The sequence below is a fragment of the Podarcis tiliguerta genome, assembly GCF_965153285.1.
Source record: "Podarcis tiliguerta genome assembly, chromosome: 18".
Classification (NCBI taxonomy): Eukaryota; Metazoa; Chordata; class Lepidosauria; order Squamata; family Lacertidae; genus Podarcis; species Podarcis tiliguerta.
In genome coordinates this window covers 4,897,839-4,921,959 of record NC_139551.1, presented here as the reverse complement: position 1 = coordinate 4,921,959, position 24,121 = coordinate 4,897,839, and the positions used below count along the sequence as shown (strand labels likewise).

Below are 24,121 nucleotides of genomic sequence, written 5' to 3'. Positions count from 1 at the left end.
ACACTTTTGAATTCTGGTGCTGGAGGAGACTCTTGAGAGTCCCATGGACTGCAAGAAGATCAAACCTCTCCATTCTGAAGGAAATCAGCCCTGAGTGCTCACTGGAAGGACAGATCCTGAAGCTGAAGCTCCAAGACTTTGGCCACCTCATGAGAAGAGAAGACTCCCTGGAAAAGACCCTGATGTTGGGAAAGATGGAGGGCCCAAGGAGAAGGGGACGACGGAGGACGAGATGGTGGGACAGTGTTCTCGAAGCTACCAGCATGAGTTTGACCAAACTGCGGGAGGCAGTGGAAGACAGGAGTGCCTGGCGTGCTCTGGTCCATGGGGTCACGAAGAGTCGGACACGACTGAACGACTAAACAACAACAACAATATATATATATATATATATATATATATATATATATATATATTAGCATACAGAATTATAAAACGTACCACACAATTTATCACAGATACAATCTTACTGGACTTCCATCAGCACCTCTGATAATCCTCCGTCTTAATCACTTCTTACGCATTTCTTAACTTAATATTGCCTTTACATCTTTTAACATATCATCTCTCCTTTTCTGTTTTTACAATATTTCCCATAATACTCCTCGCAGAACTTCTTGCGATCCTACAAACGTTGTCTGATCATCACAAATACTTTTCAAATAGTCCGTAAATTTACTCCAGTCTTCCGTGAATTTCTGGTCCCGCCGGTTTCGGATCCTTCCTGTTAGTTTGTCAAGTTCTGCATAGTCCATTAATTTCATCCTCCATTCTTCCATCGTTGGTAATTCTTCTTGCTTCCATTTTTGGGCCAATAGTATTCTTGCTGCTGTTACTGCATATGAGAAAAGCTTACATTCCTTTCTATTTATAGAATTTCCAACAATACCCAAAAGAAATGCTTCTGGTTTCTTTATAAATGTATATTTCAACATTTTTTTTCAACACATTATATATCATCTCCCAGAAGCATTTTACCTTTTTACATTCCCACCACATGTGATAAAATGTTCCCTCTTTTTCCTTACATTTCCCACCTTTGTTACTCACTTTATACATTTTTGCTAAGTTAACCGGTGTTATATACCATCTATACATTGCATCCTCATCTCCTGTGCCTTTAAAAGCTAGTCTGGCTCACAGCGATGTCGCTGACAAAGTTGTCCCAAACCCATACAAATATATATATGAATGTCATTTATAAAAACGTAAGAGTGAGACAGGAAAAGAAAGAAAAATATACAGGTGTGTATATTCTTATTATCCTAATACACATAATGAATTGCCAATAAACTAATATGTCTGCTTAAACTCCTTCCAGTTATCGTTGCATTTTTCCAAAGAAAGTCTGCAGCTATAAGCAGTCCGTTCATGTTGCCAATATCTCCACGTTGTTGAGCCATAGATTAAGGGGAATCATATCTCTATTCTTCCAATTTATCAGTCCTTTGGGCGGTTCCCAACAGATTAAAAACAGAATAAAAAATCAAACACTATAAACTTCCCTAAACAGGGCTGCCTTCAGATGTCTTCTAAAAGTTTGGTAGTTATTTTTCTCTTTGACATCTGGCGGGAGTGCGTTCCACAGGGCGGGCGCCACCACCGAGAAGGCCCTCTGCCTGGTTCCCTGTAACTTGGCTTCTCGCAGTAAAGGGAACCGCCAGAAGGCCCTCGGCGCTGGACCTCAGTGCACAGAATTGACCTGCGCTTCCATAGACAGCTGTGAGTCCAAAATGCACACCTGGACTTTTCTGGTGTCCAGTTGTGAAATAAACAGATCTGTGTCTGCACGCCTTCAAGTTCTGAATGAATGATGCTAAACCTATTAATAGTCCATCAGAAATAACCCTCAGTGTCCGGGCTGGAAGATGGAAGGTGGGAGGGCATTCCACAGGACAGGTGCCACCATCGAGAAGGCCCTCTGAGCCCCATCCTTGCATACTGAGGGGGGGGGGCGGCTGAGCTGTCCTCAGCCCCATGGAGTTGGCGCCTATATCAGGGGTCTGCCGCAACATGTCACTGATGTAACAATTGTGCATTCGCTGGTGGGGTTTACCCTTCACTTTCGATGCGTCGTTCCACTCCATCCGCCTTTCTGCACTGCTTCCTGATACGGAAGGGGGGGGCATGTCTTCTTCACCTCCTTCTTCGCTACAATATATCCTTTTATTTCCAATTGTCAATGTCAAAGGGACTAAAATCTATAAAATTCATAGAAAATCAACGTGCCAATTTGCTCAATTTCTCTAGGACTCCATGACGCCTCCCCTGTCCTCCATAATCCCTCAAGCAAGGTGTCAAGACCCTAATCCTGTCAATTCACTCTGCCAAGCCTTTCCTCCGGGCAATGCCAGGTGGCAGACTATGCGTACATGGACCATTGTCTTCTCATCACCGGTACTCAGGATGTGCTTATCTGCGCATATCTCCAGCTCTGCATATCCCCCCCTCCCTCCTCCATATGTTAATCCTGTGTAACCCAACCTCTTCTTAATGTATTCATGATGTAACTGGGATGTATTTTGCACTGTATTCTGGGACATGGAGGGAAGTTTCAAAAGTTCATGTCACCCCTTTCTCGCTGTTCAGTCTCGCCTTGAACCTTATTGCGCAATAAACTTGGATCTTCTGCAGTTTGCTCCTGTCTCCAGCTGAGCTCATTTTTCCTCCGCAGGGACCCGCGGACTTAGTCCGACGAGCTGGGTGGCAGAGCAGCCTCGCACCCAGATTTTACCGTAACACTTCCCAAGTGTTATTCGCCGCCCGGAGGGGGCGCTTCCGCAGAACGAAAGCGGGAGAAAATAAACAAATAACCGGAACTTTGACGATATGAAAAGTTCCAGCCTTTTCAGAAGGAAGTTTGGGGACATGCATAGGTAGGGTACGCCTGCCCTGAAACTTTTGAAGTCTTGAAAACAAGATGCTTAACCACCCTTCTGCTGTTCTGAGCACAAATAATCACGAACGTGCCATAAAGCACCTCTGGAGTCCCCCCACCAATAATACTCTTCTCTGCAGAGTTGCCAAACCTCCCCTCAAAGGCAGTGTTCTTGCGCTTTCAATGGCCACCCTGGCAGCAAAAAACCAACAGTTATGGCTTTCCGTCCCGCAGTCCACCTTGTGTCCACCTCATTTGCAGTCCTGACCCTCCACCCAGGTGCACAGCACAGGGACAAAGGCGGCAACATTCAGAAACAGGTAACCCCGAAAAGCCATCGGAATGAAAACCGGAGACCCAATGGTAGGAACAGAAACATGCTCTGCAGCCGGAAATAAAGGTTTGCAGCGCGAGCCGACTGCAGCTAATGTTTTACGACAGGCCTGAAACTCGGCGCCTGCAAGCTCCCCAGTTTGTCTCATCTCTGAAGGAGGTTGCTGTGCGAACAACATGCCCCCTCGGCAACTCGATCAAAGAGGTCCCTTACCTGGTTGCTGAAAGATGCCGGCAGCAGTTCGTTCCCCACGCCAGTGCCTTCCTCTGGGAAAACAGTGGAAAGGGGGAGAGAAAGGAGGGGAAGGAGCAGGGATGCTAAACGCTACCCGTCTCTATGGCAACCGCCTCCGGTGATGGAGTTCCCACCAGAACGGATGGGGGCCAGGTGGTCTCCTTTGTTCTGTTTCCCACCCGTTCCGCTTCTCCCGAGCAACGGAAAGTCCAAAATTAAGGGGCAAGAACAAGGTTTGGTCCGGGGCTCGAAAGCAAAGCCGGCAGGCCGTGCAAAGACAGGTCGCCTTGGCTATTTTGTGCGTCCGTCTGTGTAGAAATACACACAGGTGCAAAGGGCGTTCAGTTTTGCCACATGTTCGTATGATTCATAAGAGCCCGGCTGCTGGATTTGGCCCAAAGGAGGCCTATGTAGAGGGGTGCGGGTGGCGCTGTGGGTTAAACCACAGAGCCTAGGACTTGCCGATCAGAAGGTCGGCAGTTCGAATCCCCGCGACGGGGTGAGCTCCCGTTGCTCGGTCCCCGCTCCTGCCAACCCAGCAGTTCAAAAGCACATCAAAGTGCAAGTAGATAAATAGGTACCACTCTTGGAATATTATTATTATTTCCTATGTCTGCTTTACAACCTTAGTCTATACACACCAAGATATTCTTCTTAGAACAGTGTTTACTACTACTGCTATTACTCTCCCCACTTGTGATTTCCAGGTTATTAGAGACATTTACTGCCTCCAACACGGCGTTAGAAACCTTCTAGGCATCACGGATACCTTGCGCCACACAAAAAATATCCGGCCGGACTGGAACGGGTGGCAGGCTGGCAGGAAATGGGTGTGAACGGCCAGAGGCCTTGGTTCGCAGCCAAGGGGGTGCAAAGAGCACAGCTGCTCGGATCGGGCCTCGCAGAGCGATAACAAGCAAAGGTTCGCCGCCCTAAGTAGGGGAATAATGGGGTCAGGGAGCTCCCCAGGGCCTAAACCACCTCCCTCTTGAAAGCTCTGCACCGACCAAAATTAATTTGAGCTTTACATCCGCTTCGTTAAGGGCTTACGAAGATTTGGGGCATGCCTGTCCCCACCCTTGCTTGCAGACACAAATTTGCATACATCTTACATATAATGCTCATTTATATGCAGAGACGGAGGTTGAGGCTCCCAAGCGTTGTGCGGAAGGAAGGCCTGACGGCTCCTTCTGCCCCATGGTGCCCACAGAAAAATCCTTCTGTTGATCCTTCACCCCAAATCCGTTCCCCCTCAGTCCTTTGGCCCCCAAAAGCCACCGCTCAATTCCACCCGGCCCTTGGTCATCTGTAGAAAAAGAGTGGCTGGGGCAACCCAACCAAAAGGGGTATATTATTATTATTATTATTATTATTATTATTATTATTATTATTACTACAACTACTACTACTACTACTATTGCGGGATGCGGGTGGCGCTGTGGGTTAAACCACAGAGCCTAGGACGTGCCGACCAGAAGGTCGGTGGTTCGAATCCCCATGACGAGGTGAGCTCCCGTTGCTCGGTCCCTGCTCCTGCCAACCTAGCAGTTTGAAAGCACGTCAAAGTGCAAGTAGATAAGTAGGCACTGCTCCGGCGGGAAGGTAAACGGCGTTTCCGTGCGCTGCTCTGGTTCGCCAGAAGCGGCTCACTCATGCTGGCCATATGTCCCGGAAGCTGTACGCCGGCTCCCTCGGCCAATAAAGCGAGATGAGCGCCGCAACCCCAGAGTCGGCCACGACTGGACCTAATGGTCAGGGGTCCCTTTACCCCTTTACCTTTACCTTTACTACTACTATTACAGTGGTACCTTGGGTTACATATGCTTCAGGTTACATACGCTTCAGGTTACAGACTACGCTAACACAGAAATAGTACCTTGGGTTAAGAACTTTGCTTCAGGATGAGAACAGAAATTGTGCTCCGGTGGTGCGGCGGCAGCAGGAGGCCCCATTAGCTAAAGTGGTGCTTCAGGTTAAGAACAGTTTCAGGTTAAGAACGGCCCTCCGGAACGAATTAAGTACTTAACCCGAGGTACCACTGTATTCTTATAGTTGTTGGTGTCGTCGTCACTACGCAGACGACTCGGGGTTGCGGCACTCATCTCGCTTTACTGGCCGAGGGAGCCGGCCTTTGTACACAGACAGCTTCTGGGTCATGTGGCCAGCATGACTAAGCCGCTTCTGGCGAACCAGAGCAGTGCACGGAAACGCCATTTACCTTCCCGCCAGAGCGGTACCTATTTATCTACTTGCACTGGTGTGCTTTCGACCTGCCAAGTGGGCAGGAGCAGGGACCGAGCAACGGAAACTCCCCCCGTGGCGGGGATTCAAACCGCTGACCTTCCCATCGCAAGCCCTAGGCTCTGTGGTTTAGACCACAGCGCCACCCGCGTCTCATGTACTGTCTTATTCATTTTCTAGCACAGCACATTGATTATTGCTTTCATTTTACGGATCAATGGTCTCGTTAGATAGTAAAACCCATGTTAAATTGCCATTTTAGGAGTTGTTTTTAAAAGTCTGGAACGGATTAATCTGTTTTGCATTGCTTTCTATGGGAAAGTGAGCCCTGGTTTTGGAACGCTTTGGTTTTGGAACAGACTGCCTCCTTCCAGATGTTCCCGTACTCCAATTCCCATCGTCTCTGAGCACTGGCCATGCTGGCTACTGGGACTGATGAGAGCTGAAGTCTAGCACGGATTCCACCTCCATCCTTTCTGGGATGGTTACGAAATGATCTGTGAATCTGGTCCATTTTCGCAGGCTTCAAGAAACCCAGTTTTCCTCTGGGAAATGTGTACGGGCTCGTAACTCGTCCTACACACCAGGCTGAATCAGTTTCGGGATTTGGCTTCGCCTGCTAAGCTGGGGAGGTTCTGGAGAAGGACGTTGAAAACTGCCCTCAGCCTCCAAAAAAACCCACCGCTCATCCAGCGTGGATGACAAAGAAGGCCTCTCTTCAACCCATCAGAGTAATCTGGGTCCTGTTTGGGCGGGAATAAAGACTGCTTCTCTCGAAGCAAGGAAGGGAACAGTCTAGGCATTGTGGCTGCCCAGGGACAGCCTTGGCACAGGAATAGTGGGGGCAGAGGCTGGCATTGCTGGGAGAATATATGTACATGATAGATGCGCACTGGCAGGCAGCAGCCTAAGCTTAGAGGAGGGTGTTGATCGCGGCGCAGAGGAGATGGAAAAACACAGGACATACCGTATTTTTCGCTCTGTAAGATGTACCAGACCACAAGACGCACCTAGTTTTTGGAGGAGGAAAACAAGGAAAAAAATATCCTGAATCTCAGAAGCCAGAACAGCAAGAGGGATCGCTGCGCAGTGAAAGCAGCGATCCCTCTTGCTGTTCTGGCTTCTGGGATAGCTGCGCAGCCTGCATTCGCTCCATAAGACGCACACACATTTCCCCTTACTTTTTAGGAGGGAAAAAGTGAGTCTTATAGAGCAAAAAATACGGTAGTTGGGGCCGGGGCCAGCAACAGCTTGGCTTTCCAGTGAATGTTTGATGCGTGCAGAACTCTGATATTGCAGACTCCCTTCATCACTTGGAATCAGCACAGTTCCAGCGATGTTGGCCCTGAATCAGGAAGACTATGCCCTGCGTTTTTAATTTTTTATTCTTGTTGCCTGTACATCCGGAAACATCTGCAAAGTGTATCCTGTTCCATGACTTCGTTGTTGTTAAGTCGTTTAGTCGTGTCCGCCTCTTCGTGACCCCCTGGGCCAGAGCACGCCCGGCACTCCTGTCTTCCACTGCCTCCCGCAGTTTGGTCAAACTCATGCTGGTAGCTTCGAGAACACTGTCCCACCATCTCATCCTCTGTCGTCCCCTTCTCCTTCTGCCCTCCATCTTTCCCAACATCAGGGTCTTTTCCAGGGAGTCTTCTCTTCTCATGAGGTGGCCAAAGTCATGGTTTGGCACCCAGATTTCCTGCAAACCAAATCTTTCCCCTCCTAATTGCTGCAACAAAAACATTTATTTTATTTTTTTTGCAACTGTTTTGGCAAGTGATCAGACTGAATGCAGGTACATCTGGCAACTGATCTCATTTCTCTCACACAATTAATAATGTTTGGCACTGCTGGGTTTTCACCAGAGTTAAGTAAAGGTAAAGGGACCCCTGACCATTAGGTCCATTCGTGGCCGACTCTGGGATTGCGGCGCTCATCTCGCTTTACTGGCCAAGGGAGCTGGCGTACAGCTTCCGGGTCGTGTGGCCAGCATGACTAAGCCGCTTCTGGTGAACCAGAGCAGCGCACGGAAACGCCGTTTACCTTCCCACTGGAGTGGTACCTATTTATCTACTTGCACTTTGACGTGCTTTTGAACTGCTATGTGGGCAGGAGCAGGGACTGAGCAACGGGAGCTCACCTTGTCATTGCGGGGATTCGAACCGCCGACCTTCTGATCGGCAAGTCTTAGGCTCTGTGGTTTAACTCACAGCCTTGGTAAGTTACTGCATTCCTTGGAGTGGAGCTCCTAACACACCTGACTTAAGGAAAGGATATAAGGAGAACTAGAAGCATTTTTACTTGTCATTGTAGGAGATGATGTTAATAGACAGGATTGTAAGTTGTTTTTACATGCAGCAAGCAAGAATATTATTGGCACAAAAATGGAAACAAGAAGAATTACCGATGAAAGAAGAACGGCAGGCGAAATTGATGGACTATGCAGGATTAGATAAATTCACAGGAAGGATTTGAAACCTGCGGGACCAGAGATTCTTGGAAGACTGGAGTAAATATATGAACTATTTGAAAAGGAATGCTAATGAGCTGATCATGCTAGTAGGATTGCCAGAAGTTCTGTAAAGAGGACTATTTGAAATATTGCAAGAAAGACTTTGGGAAGAAATGCTAGTTAATGATAATTAAGAGTAACAGAGAAATTAAGAAGTGCAGAATAAGTGATAAAGAACGAAAAATCATCAGAGGTGTTGACGAAAGTCTAAAATATTGTATAAGATAAGAAGTTATGTTATATGATTGTTGGAAATGATATATATATGTTTAACTTGCTCTGTGTGAAGATGTCCGTCCTTTAAGCCAGCGGCTGGCAAACTAGGGCCCGGGGTCTACATTCGGCCCACCAGGCTTGTAAATCTGGCCCGCGGACCCTGCCGCCCGCTCGGTCAGTCCCTGTGCTGAGCTAAACCGGCGCAGCACGGCGTTTCCTTGAACAGAAGCTGCGGACGCCTCGCCGCGCGGGGGCTGACTTCCATGATGCTGGTACAGTTTCAGATTGGCAGATTGGAAGCTCCTGCAGCCAATCCGAAGCCTTGCCACCCGTGTGCTGTGGTAAACCCAGCGTGGCCATGGACAGAGAGGTTAGCAAACAGGCAACGGGTCTGGTCCGTGTCATGGGCATCGTGACTAATCCAGAATGCGGCAGCTAGACTGGTGACTGGGAGCGGCCGCCGAGACCACATAAGAAGACCTACATTGGTTTCCGAGCACAATTCAAAAAGTGTTGGTGTTGACCTTTAAAGCCCTAAATGGCCTTGGCCCAGTAGACCTGAAGGAGCGTCTCCACCCCCATCGTTCTGCCAGGACACTGAGGTCCAGCGCTGAGGGCCTTCTGGCGGCTCCTTCACTGCAAGAAGCCAAGTTACAGGGAACCAGGCAGAGGGCCTTCTCGGTAGTGGCGCCCGCCCTGTGGAACACCCTCCCACCAGATGTCAAAGAGAAGAACAACTACCAGACTTTTAGAAGACATCTGGAGGCAGCCCTGTTTAGGGAAGTTTTTAATGTTTAACAGACTACTGTATTTTAATACTTTGTTGGAAGCTGCCTAGAGCGGCTGGGGAAACCCAGCCAGATGGGCGGGGTATAAATTATTATTATTATTACTATTATTATTATTATTATTATTATTATATTCACCCGGAGCTTGGCACACCTGCTGGCCCTGTGCCTGGCGCCCGGCTTGGCGGCTGCGCTGGAGCAACTGGAGGGCAAGCTGTCCGCCGCCTGCCCAGCGCTTCACATGCGCTGCCTGCCCGCCGACCTGGCCTTGGACGACAGGCCGCAGCGCATGGTGCACGCCGCCTGGGAGCTCTGTGGGGACGGGCCAATGGAGCGGCCACTGCTCGCCAACAACGCCGGTGAGCGGGTGGTGCCGTTACGCGCTCCTGAGCACGTGCAGAGTGCGTTTCTCCTCCAGGCCCGGAAGCAACTGCGGGACCGGCTTGCAGGGTATTTATCTTTTTCAAAATATAGTCTGGCCCCCGCAAGGTTCTGAGGGACAGTGGACCGTCCCCCTGCTGAAAAAGATCGCTGAGCCCTTCTTTAAGCTGACCCAAATCTTCCAACACTTCTGCAGTGGGAATAATTCTCCATTCGCAGAAGGCCCAAGACATAAGAGCAAGGGGGCGGCTGAACAATACACATCCAAAGTGGACCTCTGCGGCATGCCATGGCACCGAGATGCCCTGCTTCAAACCATAGCTCGGGGAGTTCTCCCCCACCCCTACCCCACAACCGTGTCCTGGGGCAGTTGTGTTCATTAGCAGAAGGTGGGCAGTTGCGTAGCGTGGGTTGTCAGCACCCGGGGCAAGGCAAGTAATTTGCACCCCCTAACCCGTGGATTTGCGCCCCCTAACCCTAACCCCCAGGTGTTGCGCCCGGTGCGGCCGGCCCCCCCTGCACCCCCCACGCTACGCCACTGAAGGTGGGTGTTCTAGTGGTCTTGTGCTTCGGGTCCCTAACAGGCCTGCCTTGTCCCCCTGAGCTCTTTCTGCCGGTTCTGCAGACATCCCTCCCCAGATTCCCCACTCCTAACCTTGGGGAGCGTGAATTAAGGTCACCTTTGCTGCAGAATCAAAGAGCTGTCACTCATTCAGACAACTGGAGTGGTTTGGCAGCTTGGTGGTGGAAGCGAAAGCTCCGTCAGGCTCAGGAGTGCCTGCTTGGCCTCACAACCGTGGGTGCCATCATGCAGCATGGCCCAGATATTTGTGGGTGCCCGGTTCCTCCGCGGGGGGGAATTTGTGGGTGCAGGGGCACCCAGGGAGCTGGCACGTATGGATAGACTTCTATCTGCCCCATGGAGATATTTGCACCCATTGTGGTTGTAGAAGCTGGACCAAACTGGCCAAGGAATCTCCAGCTGTTAAGCGCATCCGAATTGCCTGCGGTGAAGGCGAGGGACTTTCTTCTTGAGTTTATTTATTTTATTAAAAAATGTATATAAATCCCAGGCAATTGGGGGCAAAAACAATCCTCCCGGAACTACAAACCGTGCCGAAAAGCGTCAAGGCGCAAAGGCTCGGACTACCCAAAAGGGTCCAGTATGGAGAACCTGGTTGGTCCGGTCGAAAGGCCTTCGGCGTTTGGATTTGCGCTCCCTCTGTCCTTCGGCACCGCGGCAGACCACGGCCCTCGGCCTCCTCCTCCTCGCCCGCAGCTCAAGCGACACGTGCTCCCTCCGAGCCCCTCGGACGCCTCCCCGGCTGTGCCATCCCGAGGAGCGCATCCGCAGTGGACCGCAGCGCCGGGGCTGCTTCTCCGGCTCTGCTGTGCCCGCGGCGGCAATTCCGCACTCCTCCTCCGCAGGAGCGTACGGCGGAGGAGAATTTCTGAATGGGCTCAGCATCCCCCGCTCCCCCCCGCCGGCACGTTGTGGAAGGATGACATCAGGCGGAGAGAGAGAGAGAGCGAGCGCGGACCGAAACGGTGTCGGGTCCAAGCGTGCGTAAAAATACGCACCGGTGGAAAAGAGGACCCCCTCCCGAAATAAGCTTCCGGAGACCCTCTTCCCGAAAACCCGTGGCTGGCCATTGCACAACAAAAGGCTGGGGCGAGGGTCTTCCTTCCTCGACAGCGGAAGGGGCTTAACGATTTGCAGACAATAGCTCGACGCCCCAGAGATGCGCTTTCCGGGTACCACGGATGCTCCGCACCGCTCCTTTCGCGCCGGACGACCCTCCTCCCCCTATCCCGGGTTTAGTCGGGTCCAAAGGTCCGGTTTCCCCCAACTTTGGCAAAGTCTGCTGGGCACCCCCGAAAATCCGGCCTCATCTCTCTTCTACCACCCCCTACACCCTTGCACCGCTGTTGTTTCCCCCCACCCTCCCAAGGGATAGCGCAACGGAGGTGGCCCAAACCTCGCCAAATACTCACCCAGGACCCCGGTGGCAGCTGGCCCGGACGCCTCGCCATCTGTGGCGCCCCTCTTGTGGCGCTCGCTGTCCTGGGAGCCCGGCGCCGCTCCTGCCCCGCTCTCTGGCATCGCCTCTGAGCTCAAGGTTGAGGGCTGGACCGCAAAGAAGACGGCATTGCAGAGGCCGGGATGCGGGCTTCACCGCTAGCCAAGAAACCCCGGGCTGCTGCTCTCACAATAGCCAGCGCGGCGGCGGCTGCAGCGGGAGCGCAGGACGGCCGACGACCTGCCGCATCCGAAGCGCCATCCGGGCTGGCAGGAGAGGGGTGCAAGGACCCGAGGCAGGTGCGCAAAGGAGGGGTCTCTCTGTCTCTCTTCCCCGGCCAGGTGAGCCGCTGCCGAAGAGCCTCCTCCAACACAACCAGCGCCAAAGGTGCCTCCAAGCGAGCGAGCAGCCAGCCAGCCAGAAGGAGGGACAAAGGAGAGGGTGGGGGAGCTGTTAAGTTAAAAGGCAAGGAGCTTTTAATAGTCTGGTTGGCCTGCGTCTCCTCAGCGCCATCTGCCAGCAGCCTGCGAGGGATCAATTTCCTCCCTCCTTCAAGATTCTGAGACTTGAGAGCTAGCAGATAAGTCAGAATCATCGGACTGTGGCGTTGGAAGGGAACTCGAACCCACGACTCTTGAGAGATGATAATAATAAATTTTATTATACCCTCCTCAGCCAAGACTGGGCTAAGGGTGGCCGGCACCAGGTATAAAAAGAATTGATTGAAATACACCTTAAAAACAAGGTTAAAATGCAGCCTCATTTCAGCAGAAACTCAAATCAAAAACTTTTTGGGGAATGAAAACGTCAAGGCCAAGTATCCAGGCTGGTCCTATGTGGGCCAGAAAAAAGCCAGGGAAGTCCCCAAATAGGAGTTCCATCGCAGAAGGAGAAAGGAAAAAGGAAAGAGGGGGAGGGGATCAAGTTGATTCCAAGCCAAAGGTCAGGCAGAGTCTCCTATGCTCCACAGACGTGGAGCCATCTCAGTTAAAAAAAATTATACCCAGTTAGAATGAAGCAAGGGCGAGGGGGGGGACTTGAATAAAATATTATGGGAGGAGCAGGTAATCCCTGACACCCCACATAATTGATCACAAGATGCGAGACAAGCACAACATTTGAATGGCGATGCCCATTAACTTTAGTAAAGGTAAAGGGACCCCTGACCATTAGGTCCAGTTGTGGATGACTCTGGGGTTGCGGCGCTCATCTCGCTTTATTGGCCGAGGGAGCCGGCGTACAGCTTCCGGGTCATGTGGCCAGCAGGACTGAGCCGCTTATGGCGAACCAGAGCAGCGCACGGAAAAGCCGTTTACCTTCCCGCTGGAGTGGTACCTATTGATCTACTTGCACTTTGAGGTGCTTTCGAACTGCTAGGTTGGCAGGAGCAGGGACCGAGCAACAGGAGTTCACCCCGTCATTGCGGGGATTCGAACCGCCGACCTTCTGATCGGCAAGTCCTAGGCTCTGTGGTTTAACCCACAGCGCCACCCGTGTCCCTTGTTAACATTAGGGGGCTCAAACCTTAACTTTAGGGGGCTCAAATATTTCATTGTGGGTGGGGGCTGAAGGGACTTCGGCCCCTAAGAGTTGGCTCCTATCAAATGAAGCGTATGGAAGGAGGGGGGTGGAATTCTCCAATAACTTATCCTATATACCCAAAATACATTGTTTGATTTAATATCCCACCCCCCACATTCCTAGTGAAGGAAGTGGCAGGATTTTTAGCCGAAACAAAGCAAAACAGAAACACCGTATTTGCTTTCCTGCAAAGGCAACCCAAAAGCAGTGGCGTAGCGTGGGGGGTGCAGGGGGGGCGGCCGCACCGGGCGCAACATCTGGGGGGGGGGGCGCTCGCACTCGCAGCTCTCTGCCCCTACCTGGCTCACTCTCTCTCTCTCACTGCAGTGCTGGCTGTGCGAATCTGATCCGAGCCGCCGGGTCGCCGCCCACTGTGGAGGGGAGGGTGCCAGGCGTGCGGTGCGGTGCGGAGAGAGAGCGAGGGACTATCTGGGGGAGGGACAGTGCAGCGGGGGGGGGCGCGCAAATTACTTGCCTTGCCCCGGGTTAGGGGGCGCAAATTACTTGCCTTGCCCCGGGTGCTGACAACCCACGCTACGCCACTGCCCAAAAGTGCTTACAATAAAACAAGTGGTGTTTTGTTTTTTTAATGCATGTGCACAGAATTTTTTAATTTTTTTTTTTAACTCAGTTGAAACAGTGTGTGTTCGCCAGCGGGGCAGCAAAGGACATCTCATTTTGGCCATCTGACTCCTGAGAGATAAGATTGCACCTGAATATGGAGGCTTGGCTTGCCTAGGCCTCTACCCTCTGCGGAGTTTCTTTGACAATTTGTCATCGCCACAATAATAATCTCCCCTTTTTTATTTTTTTTAAAAAGGCCACCACAATTCCAGAACACCCTCTCTCTTGAATTTACTGCCCAACTGGTTTGGCCATGGAATGCGGCAGCTAGACTGGTGACTGGGAGCGGCCACTGGGACCACATAACACCAGTCCTGAGAGATCTGCATTGGTTCCCAGTAGGACTCCGAGCACAATTCAAAGTGTTGGTGCTGACCTTTGAAGCCCTAAACGGCCTCGGTCCTGTATACCTGAAGGAACATCTCCACCTCCATCGTTCAGCCCGGACACTGAGATCCAGCACCAAGGGCCTTCTGACGGTTCCCTCATTGCGAGAAGCTAAGTTACAGGAACCAGACAGAGGGCCTTCTCGGTGGTGGCGCCCGCCCTGTGGAACGCCCTCCCTTCAGATGTGAAGGAAATAAGCAGCTATCTTCTCTTTAAAAGACATCTGAAGGCAGCCCTGTTCAGGGAAGTTTTTAGTATTGTTTTTAGCACTTGATTGGAAGCCACCCAGAGTGGCTGGGGAAACTCAGCCAGATGGGTGGGGTATAAATACAGTGGTACCTCGCAAGACGAATGCCTCGAAAAACTCGCAAGACGAAAGAGTTTTTCGTTTTCTGAGTTGCTTCGCAAGATGGATTTCCCTATGGGCTTGCTTCGCAAGACGAAATGTCTTGCGCCTTTTTTTTTAAAACCGCCAATGCATTCCTATGGGAAACCGTCAATACACAGTGGTGCTTCGCAAGACGAAAAAACTCGTAGAACGAAAAAACTCACAGAACGAATTAATTTCGTCTTGCGAGGCACCACTGTAATAAATTGTTATCATTATCATCATTATTATCATTAACATCATTATCATTATATTATTATTATTATTATTATTATTATTACTATTCCCAGCCTTGGTATTTATGGGACGAGGAGAAAAGGTTTCTCTTAGAAGCACAGCATCGTGGGCTTGAAAGAACCATCTATGCAATGCGGGAATCACAGCCAAATAATCTTGTTAGATATTGCTGTGATATTTGGCCTTCCGGGAGTTAGAACTCCAAAATAGCTTGCTGATCGCTTAGGAGGCTGTTCTGCTCTTTAAAGTGGGCCTTTCCCCTGTCCCCACTTTGGCTCACTGCTTCTATTTGCTGAAGTCGCCTTAAAAACCTTCCCTGATTTCTCTTTTCTCCGGGGTTGTTTTCCTGTCTTGACCTCAGACGTATCCTTGGGTCCCCCAAAGGTCAAGCTGTTATTTCTAGAGACAGGGACCCGAGATGGGTGTAAAAATACCAGCAAGGTAACTTGACCTGGGGTGTACAAGGTCCCTTTGCTGAGCTTGAATTTAAGGCCTGTAATGTGTTTGGGTTCAGTGCATGTGTGAAGTGTCATTTTGGGGCAACATCACCACTTTGCAAGCGACCGGCTTCCTTGTGGGTAGGGGAGCACTTTTGGGGGATATTGTTTAAAGCTCCAAAACTACAAGAAAGGAGATTCCACCTAAACATGAGGAAGAACTTCCTGACAGTAAGAGCTGTTCGACAGTGAAATTTGCTGCCAAGGAGTGTGGTGGAGTCTCCTTCTTTGGAGGTCTTTAAGCAGAGGCTTGACAACCATATGTCAGGAGTGCTCTGATGGTGTTTCCTGCTTGGCAGGGGGTTGGACTCGATGGCCCTTGGGGTCTCTTCCAACTCTAGGATTCTATGTGGTTCGGATGCCTGACTACCGTCTTCCAAAGCAACTCCTCTACAGTGGCACCTCAGGTTAAGTACTTAATTCGTTCCGGAGGTCTGTACTTAACCTGATGATCATTCCGGAAACTTGAATTTGCCAGCACTGTGTAGCATTTATCGTGTTTTTTGCTCTATAAGACTCACTTTTTCCCTCCTAAAAAGTAAGGGGAAATGTGTGTGCGTCTTATGGAGCGAATGCAGGCTGCGCAGCTATCCCAGAAGCCAGAACAGCAGGAGGGATCGCTGCTTTCGCTTCACAGCGAATATTTTTTTTCTTGTTTTCCTCCTCCAAAAACTAGGTGCGTCGTGTGGTCTGGTGCGTCTTACAGAGCGAAAAATACGGTATATGGGCTTCCTTTTAAAAAACGAGTGTGGGGCTGAGCATTCTGAAAATCTGCCCCCCCCCCCCATTATTTTAACAGGACTCATGAAATCTGCAAATTAGAAAGATGTATAATTGTTTTTAAGGCAGTCCACTGACAACATTGTTTGCCTTTATTCCAAACATTACCAAATTATTACAATCTCCAAGGAATGGCCCAGCTACCCAGAAAAGGTAAACACTTAGTTCCTGAATCTCTTGCGCATGTTGAGAGTGTGCCAGGCTGTATTTGCAAAGGGAAGCGTAAGCCCCTACGGCCCAAAGACAATTGGAAACCTTTTCCCATTTCCTTCCTCCTTGCAGAGAAACATCTGAGGTCAATTTAGGAGACTCAAAGTGGCTTCAGGATTGTTCTGTACTATTTCAGACACGTGGTTTGTATACTTGTGTATGTGTTTGCCTTTTACATTTAGGAACATTTATATAAATGTATATACAGTGGTGCCCCGCAAGACGAATGCCTCGCAAGACGGAAAACCCGCTAGATGAAAGGGTTTTCCGTTTTTCAATGCGCTTCGCAGGACGAATTTCTCTATGGGCTTGCTTCGCAAGACGAAAATGTCTTGCGATTCTTGCGTTTTTCCCCCGGTCCCCACCCCCTTTTTCTAAGGCACTAAGCTGCTAATAGCCTTTTAGCAGCTAATCCGCTAATCCCTTAAGCCTTTAATAGCCGCTAATAGCCGCTAAACCGCTAATAGCGCTAATCCGCTAATAGGGTTGCTTCGCAAGACGAAAAAACCGCTAGACGAAGAGACTCGCGGAACGGATTCTTTTCGTCTTGCGAGGCACCACTGTATATATAAATTTATGTGTATATATGTATATCAACAACCTCAGATATGCAGATGACACAACCTTGATGGCAGAAAGTGAGGAGGAATTAAAGAACCTTTTAATGAGGGTGAAAGAGGAGAGCGCAAAATATGGTCTGAAGCTCAACATCAAAAAAACCAAGATCATGGCCACTGGGCCTGTTATGTATTGAAGTTCTCACCCTGGCCACCAGGAGTATTGTGTATGTAGTTTTCACTCAGGTCCACGTCAGTTATTTTAGGGGGGAAACCCTGGGTTGTTGTTGCTACATTGTTGAAAGCTGGCTGCCTATAAAAGCAGGCCGGCTGAGCTGTTTGCAGTTCAGTTCTGTCCAGCTTACAAATAAAGAGCTGCTTTGGAAGAATCGCTGTGTCGTCTGCTATGACTACCGACTATTCAACAGGGCCCATCACCTCCTGGCAGATAGAAGGGGAAGAAATGGAGGCAGTGAGAGATTTTACTTTCTTGGGCTCCATGATCACTTCAGATTAAAAGACGCCTGCTTCTTGGGAGGAAAGCTATGACAAACCTAGACAGCATCTTAAAAAGCAGAGACATCACCTTGCCAACAAAGGTTTGTATAGTTCAAGCTATGGTTTTCCCAGTAGCGATGTACGGAAGTGAGAGCTGGACCATCAAGAAGGCTGATCGCCGAAGAATGGATGCTTTTGAATTCTGGTGCTGGAGGAGACTCCTGAGAGTCCCATGGACTGCAAGAAGATCCAACCTCTCCATTCTGAAGGAAATCAGCCCTGAGTGCTCACTGGAAGGACAGATCCTGAAGCGGAGGCTCCAAGACTTTGGCCACCTCAGGAGAAGAGAAGACTCCCTGGAAAAGACCCTGATGTGGGGAAAGATGGAGGGCACAAGGAGAAGGGGACGACAGAGGATGAGATGGTGGGACAGTGTTCTGGAAGCTACCAGCATGAGTTTGACCAAACTGCGGGAGGCAGTGGAAGACAGGAGTGCCTGGCGTGCTCTGGTCCAGGGGGTCAGGAAGAGTTGGACACGACTAATGACTCAACAACAACATATGTATATATATGTATTTATATAAATTTTTATTTATTTATTTATAAATGTATATATATTTATGTATATATATAAATAAAGAGCTTAGAATTCCTATAAAACTAGGGTAAAACTTTTTTGCAATCTTCCCCATGCGCGCCCACGGACCAGGATGAAGGACAAAACAGATGGGAGCCCCCACCAACCCTTCCGGGCCCTCCTCGACCCTCCTGCGCAGCGCCCTGTGGATAAGGAGGGGACCCAGGAGTCCTGTGCAACGGTGTTTGCAACACAGAGGTAGAACCATGCAGCCCTGCAAAAACCCAGCGGCAGGGCGAGATCCCAAATAAAATGTTATGTTTCACAGGCAAGCGCTGTGATGCGGGAGGGCGGGTTTGCGGCGTGGAGAAGCCCGTTTGGTTTTCTCTTTTTTTTTTGCATAAAGAAGGCAGGAGACGCCGAGAGGAAAGATTGCAGCTGCAGGTTGCTTGCTTTGCAAGGAGACACCCGGCGACAGGCCAGGTCGTAATGGATCGCCAAGGGATTATTTCCAAAAAGGCCCCCCCACCAAGGAGCAGCAAGGACGTGACGTCACCCCAGGGTTCAGCTGGGTGCACGCGCCTTCCCTTTCGGGGGATGCAATGCAGGCGAGGGCTCGTTTCGCTAGGGAGGCAAGCGTGCACCTGCCCATACGCAGAGTGCATTTCCCCCACGGTCCTTCACAGAGCAGCAAGCGAGCTATAGGACCCGGAAGCGGTCCATTATTTTGCAGCTCTTGAGTTAAACTTGGTTCTGAGGAGCCCAATATAACCCATCGCCCTCTCTATTATTATTATTATTATTAATCGAGTTTATATAGGCAAGCGTTTGCAAACCTTTACAAAACCATCAGCCAAATTATTATTATTATTATATAATTATTATTAATTGAGTTTATATAGGCAAGCGTTTGCAAACCTTTACAAAACCATCAGCCAAATTATTATTATTATTATTATTATTATTAATTGAGTTTATATAGGCAAGCGTTTGCAAACCTTTACAAAACCATCAGCCAAATTATTATTATTATTATTATTATTATTATTATTATTATTAATTGAGTTTATATAGGCAAGCGTTTGCAAACCTTTACAAAACCATCAGCCAAATAATAATAATAATAATAGAAGAAGAAGAAAAAGATGCTCAAATGGCAGATATTGAAGTTTCCACCATGATCTCGCTTTGGCATTAGTCGCCGCTTGCAAAGGAAAACTTTAACCAAGCTTCAAAGCCGTGCAATTTTAAACCTAAAGTCTCTGCGGCGGCAGCAATAGCAGAAGAAAAAAAAAGGCTCGAAGCCCCGCCCCTCTCGCTAAGCCCCTCCCTCCTCCCCTCTCCGTTCCATTCACCCCGCCCCTTTCCCACATCCACCAATCGCGTTGCAGAAGGGCGCACATACGCCGCCCGCAGTTGAAGCCGAAAGCGTGCGTCACTGCCCTGCTGGCAAGGGGAGCTTGCAAAAGGCTGCGCTCATTCATGCAATAGGTTGCGCGCAGGATGGAGGCTGGGAAGGGGGCAAGCGTGCTTGCGGGAGGCGGAGCTTTGCACCAGTGACTCGCTTTTGAGGGTCATGTGGCCTGCCTTGCAGGGGAGGCTGTTGCTTGCGAGGAATCCTGGCACCTCCAAGGTGTTCGGCAGGTAAGTGGCTGTGGGTGGCTGTGCGCGCAGAGAGTAGCTTTCTCCAGGCGCAGCAATTGCCAGCGGTTGCATTTCCTAACCCCCTGTTATAAGAAAAACTGCTCCTTTTCTCTTATGGGGTACCCAAGAGTCCTTTTGTAGGTTCTCTATCGGTAGGAGAAACATGTTGTTGTTGTTTAGTCATGTCCGACTCTTCGTGACGCCCTGGACCAGAGCACGCCAGGCACTCCTGTCTTCCACTGCCTCCCGCAGTTTAGTCAAACTCATGCTGGTCGCTTCGAAAACACTGTCCCACCATCTCGTCCTCTGTCGTCCCCTTCTCCTTGTGCCCTCCATTTTTCCCAACATCAGGGTCTTTTCCAGGGAGTCTTCTCTTCTCATGAGGTGGCCAAAGTCTTGGAGTCTCAGCTTCAGGATCTGTCCTTCCAGTGAGCACTCAGGGCTGATTTCCTTCAGAATGGATCGGTTTGATCTTCTTGCAGTCCATGGGACTCTCAAGAGTCTCTTCCAGCACCAGAATTCAACCCCCTGTTATAAGAAAAACTGCTCCTTTTTCCTTATGTGGTACCCAAGAGCCCGTATAGAGTCCTTTTGTAGGTTCTCTATCGGTAGGAGAAAAATAACAGAGGCCAATCAGAGAATATTGAGAAGCAAAGCAGCTAGTAAGCCTGATCTTTATTAAACTGTTGCAGCAGGGCGCTCACTGCCACACGCACCACAATCTAACCCACTGAGCTATCCAGCTGAAGAATGCTTTAAGACTGGTCTTAGAATATTTCAAACTCTTAACTGCTTTGAGTTGCTTTTCGGAATCGTAAAACTGCTTTATAATGTTTGGCATTTGGTTCTTGAGTTCTGTTATCTATTTGCCACCCCTTGGCTTCTTTGGGAAGAAGGCCAAGGTATAAATTCAGTAAAAAATTGTTGTTGAAAATTGCTTTGTTGTTTAGTTTAAAGTTCTTGTTACTTTTTGTATTGGATCAGGTTGTTACTGTTCATGTTTGATGTTTTTATACGTGTTGGAGGCTGCCCAGAGTGGCTGGAGCAGCCTAGCCAGATGGGTGGGATATGTATGTATGTATGTAGGGACGCGGGTGGCGCTGTGGGTTAAATCACAGAGCCTAGGACTTGCCAATCGGAAGGTCGGCGGTTCAAATCCCCGTGACGGGGTGAGCCCCCGTTGCTCGGTCCCTGCTCCTGCCAACCTAGCAGTTCGAAAGCACATCAAAGTGCAAGTAGATAAATAGGTACCACTCTGGCGGGAAGGTAAACGGCATTTCCGTGCGCTGCTCTGGTTTGCCAGTAGCGACTTAGTCTTGCTGGCCACATGACCCGGAAGCTGTACGCCGGCTCCCACGGCCAATAAAGCGAGATGAGCACCGCAACCCCAGAGTCGGCCACGACTGGACCTAATGGTCAGGGGTCCCTTTACCTTTACATTTACCAATTGCTGAAAATCACAAGTGGGTGAGAGTTGCTGCTCTCGCACTCAAGTCCAGCTTGTGGGCTTCTCCTGCTACTGTAAAAACAGGAGGCTGGACTAGATGGGCTCCCTTTGCCCCGTTCCCGCTGCTGCTTGGCAGTTCTAACTCACCAGCCATCTCACTTGCCCCATTTCCTTCCACCGCAGGTCGTACTGCCGAGCCGCGAAGAGGGACACCATCTTTGCGCTGTCTTCGGGCCAAGGGAAATGCGGGGTGGCCGTGATTCGAACCAGTGGCCCAGCCAGCAGCATGGCCCTGGTCCGCCTGACGAGGGCGGAGGCGCCTCCTCCGAGAGTTGCCACGCTGCGGCGGATCTGCGACCCCCGGTCTTCCGAAACCCTGGACCGCGGCCTCGTCTTGTGGTTCCCAGGTGAGCAGATCTGAGCACCTGCGCTGAATATATCTGTGAGGGTAAGGGGAGAGACTCCATCAGGTTAGGACTCCTTCCACCTGCCTTGCCACACCCTCCAGTCTCTGCTTCTCAATGTGTATTGTATTGTTTTATGTACTGTGGCTTGCCCTTGTTTTATTGATTATAGTTTAGATATTATTGTAACTGTTGAGTGGATTTCTGTTTAACTTTCATATGTTGATATTATTATTTTATACTATTCGGTGTGGGTTAAACCACAGAGCCTAGGACTTGCCAATCAGGTCGGTGGTTCGAATCCCCGCAACAGGGTGAGCTCCTGTTGCTCAGTCCCTGCTCCTGCCAACCTAGCAGTTCAAAAGCACATCGAAGTGCAAGCAGATAAATAGGTACCACTTCAGCGGGAAGGTGAACGGCATTTCCATGTGCTGCTCTGATTCGCCGTTCGTGCTGCTCTGGATGCCGTGACGGAAACCAGAGCGCACGGAAACACCGTTTCCCTTCCCGCCACAGTGGTACCTATTTATCTACTTGCCCTGGCATGCTTTTGAACTGCTAGGTTGGCAGGAGCTGGGACGGAGCAACAGGAGCTCACAGATAGATAAAGACTAAGGCCTGGTTATAGAGGGATGTGTTTACTTGGCGCCTAAAGATATGCAATGAAGGCACCAGGAAAGAGCATTTCACAAGCGGGGAGCCACCACAGGAAACCCCTGTTCTCGTGTTCCCACCCTCTGGATGACTCATGGAGGAGAGAGACAAAGAAGGGCATTGGAGAATGATTGCAGGGTCCGCTTAAAAGTGTATTACCGAGGTTTGATGGCTCATAACACCGTTCTCTTTTTGGAGTGATACCATAAAATTATGTATCAATGGAACGATAATTTAATGAAGAACGTAATGCAACAAAGTTTGTTCGGGTATCTGTATTCTGTCAAAAGCTATAGCCAAATGACCAGAAAAAGGAAGCACAACTTGCTTAAGGTAGCTTTTCTTCATTTGAATGTAGCCAGTCAGGTGTTATGAGCCATCAAACCTCAGAAACACACTTTTCCCAAAAGGTTTCCCCAGTTTTGGCCACTGGCCTTTGGCCTGACCCTACATGGACTTCTCGGCTTCTTATGACTGCTCTTCCGATTCTTTGCATCCTCTCTGTCCGGCGCGGCAATTATAGCAATCATTGTTTAAATTTCTGCCCTGGCTTTTCCTCGCATGGGGCACCTCGGGGCAGCAGGAGGCAAAGGAGTAATTAATCCCTGTGTTGTTGTTGTTTTTCAGGGCCGGGCAGTTTCACGGGTGAAGACAGCGCAGAGTTCCATGTCCACGGAGGGCCGGCTGTGTTGAGCGGCGTCTTGAAAGCTTTGGGTGTGTCTTCCTTCGTGTATTCCAGGCTGATTTTGTTAGGCTGGGTGACTTGGGCTGAAGGACCCTGTTTTGAAGACCTCTTGTTGCTTTTTGTAAAAAAAAAAAAAATTAAATAATTTTCCACATGTACGTTTTCACAATTGAAAACAAAAACTCACATTTCTACCGGATCTAGATTTATACAAATGTTGTTGTTTAGTCGTTCAGTCGTGTCCTCCTCTTCGTGACCCCCTGGACTAGAGCATGCCAGGCCCTCCTGTCTTCCACTGCCTCCTGCACTTTGGTCAAACTCATGTTCGTAGCTTCGAGAACACTGTCCCACCATCTCATCCCCTGTCATCCCCTTCTCCTTGTGCCCTCTATCTTTCCCAGCATCAGGGTCTTTTCCAGGGAGTCTTCTCTTCTCATGAGGTGGTCAAAGTCTTGGAGCCTCAGCTTCAGGATCTGTCCTTCCTGTGAGCACTCAGGGCTGATTTCCTTCAGAATGGAGAGGTTTGATCTTCTTGCAGTCCATGGGACTCTCAAGAGTCTCCTCCAGCACCAGAATTCAAAAGCATCCATTCTTCGGCGATCAGCCTTCTTGATGGTCCAGCTCTCACTTTCATACATCACTGCTGGGAAAACCATAGCTTTTACTATACGGATCTTTGTTGGCAAGGTGATGTCTCTACTTTTAAAGATGCTGTCTAGGTTTGTCATCGCTTTTCTCCCAAGAAGCAGGCATCTTTTAATTTCATGACTGCTGTCACCATCTGCAGTGATCATGGAGCCCAAGAAAGTAAAATCTCTCACTGCCTCCATTTCTTCCCCTTCTATTTGCCAGGAGGTGATGGGACCAGTGGCCATTTATACAAATACATTATCACAAATCTTCTCTTTGAGATTCATTGAATTGCTAGACTTCCCTCCATACCCTCTTCTGGTTCCTTTATATATAATCCAAATTCTTCTGCATTTCCATACTTACACAGTGGTACCTCCGGTTGCAGACGGGATCCGTTCCGGAGCTCCGGTCGGATCCTGTGGTTTCCGCAACGGGAGGTGTCTGTTCTGTGCGTGTGTACGGTGTGGTAGAGCGCTTCTGCGCATGTGTGTGCGGCAAAACCAGGAAAAATACTTCCAGGTTTGCTGTGTGCGTATCCCAAAGTATATGTAACCGGAGGTGAATGTAAGGAGAGGTACCACTGTACTTTTCTAATTATTATTTCCCGTATTTTCTCTCTCTAATTTTCTACTGGTTGCAAGCATTAACTTAAAATCCTGTATCAAACCTGTCTGCAGTATTTCTGCACATAAACAGTAAACGATTCCCACTCT

General features: G+C 49.6%; 2 protein-coding genes across 5 annotated transcripts in view; one reads left to right on the top strand and one right to left on the bottom strand.

Annotated features, from left to right (window-relative positions):
• ANO8 (anoctamin 8) overlaps positions 1-12,112 on the bottom strand; it is a 41,515-nt gene extending 29,403 nt beyond the window's left edge. The window contains exon 1 of one of the 2 annotated variants that reach the window (XM_083421405.1): positions 11,580-12,112. In XM_083421405.1, the coding sequence (XP_083277531.1) occupies positions 11,580-11,688 (109 nt within the window). In that variant the 5' untranslated portion in view covers positions 11,689-12,112. The remainder of the gene's footprint in view (positions 1-11,579) is intronic. The other variant, XM_083421406.1, reaches the window with a different exon arrangement.
• A 7,252-nt stretch (positions 12,113-19,364) lies between these two features.
• Positions 19,365-24,121, top strand: part of GTPBP3 (GTP binding protein 3, mitochondrial) — a 48,740-nt gene continuing 43,983 nt past the window's right edge. For 2 of the 3 annotated variants that reach the window (XR_014506687.1, XR_014506688.1), the window contains exons 1-3: positions 19,372-19,585; positions 21,216-21,439; positions 22,718-22,804. Coding sequence is in view for 1 of the 3 variants with exons in the window: in XM_083421699.1 (XP_083277825.1) it covers positions 19,518-19,585; positions 21,216-21,439; positions 22,718-22,804 (379 nt within the window). In the remaining 2 variants the exon portion in view is untranslated. Of the gene's footprint in view, positions 19,586-21,215; positions 21,440-22,717; positions 22,805-24,121 lie in introns of all 3 variants that reach the window. The other variant, XM_083421699.1, reaches the window with a different exon arrangement.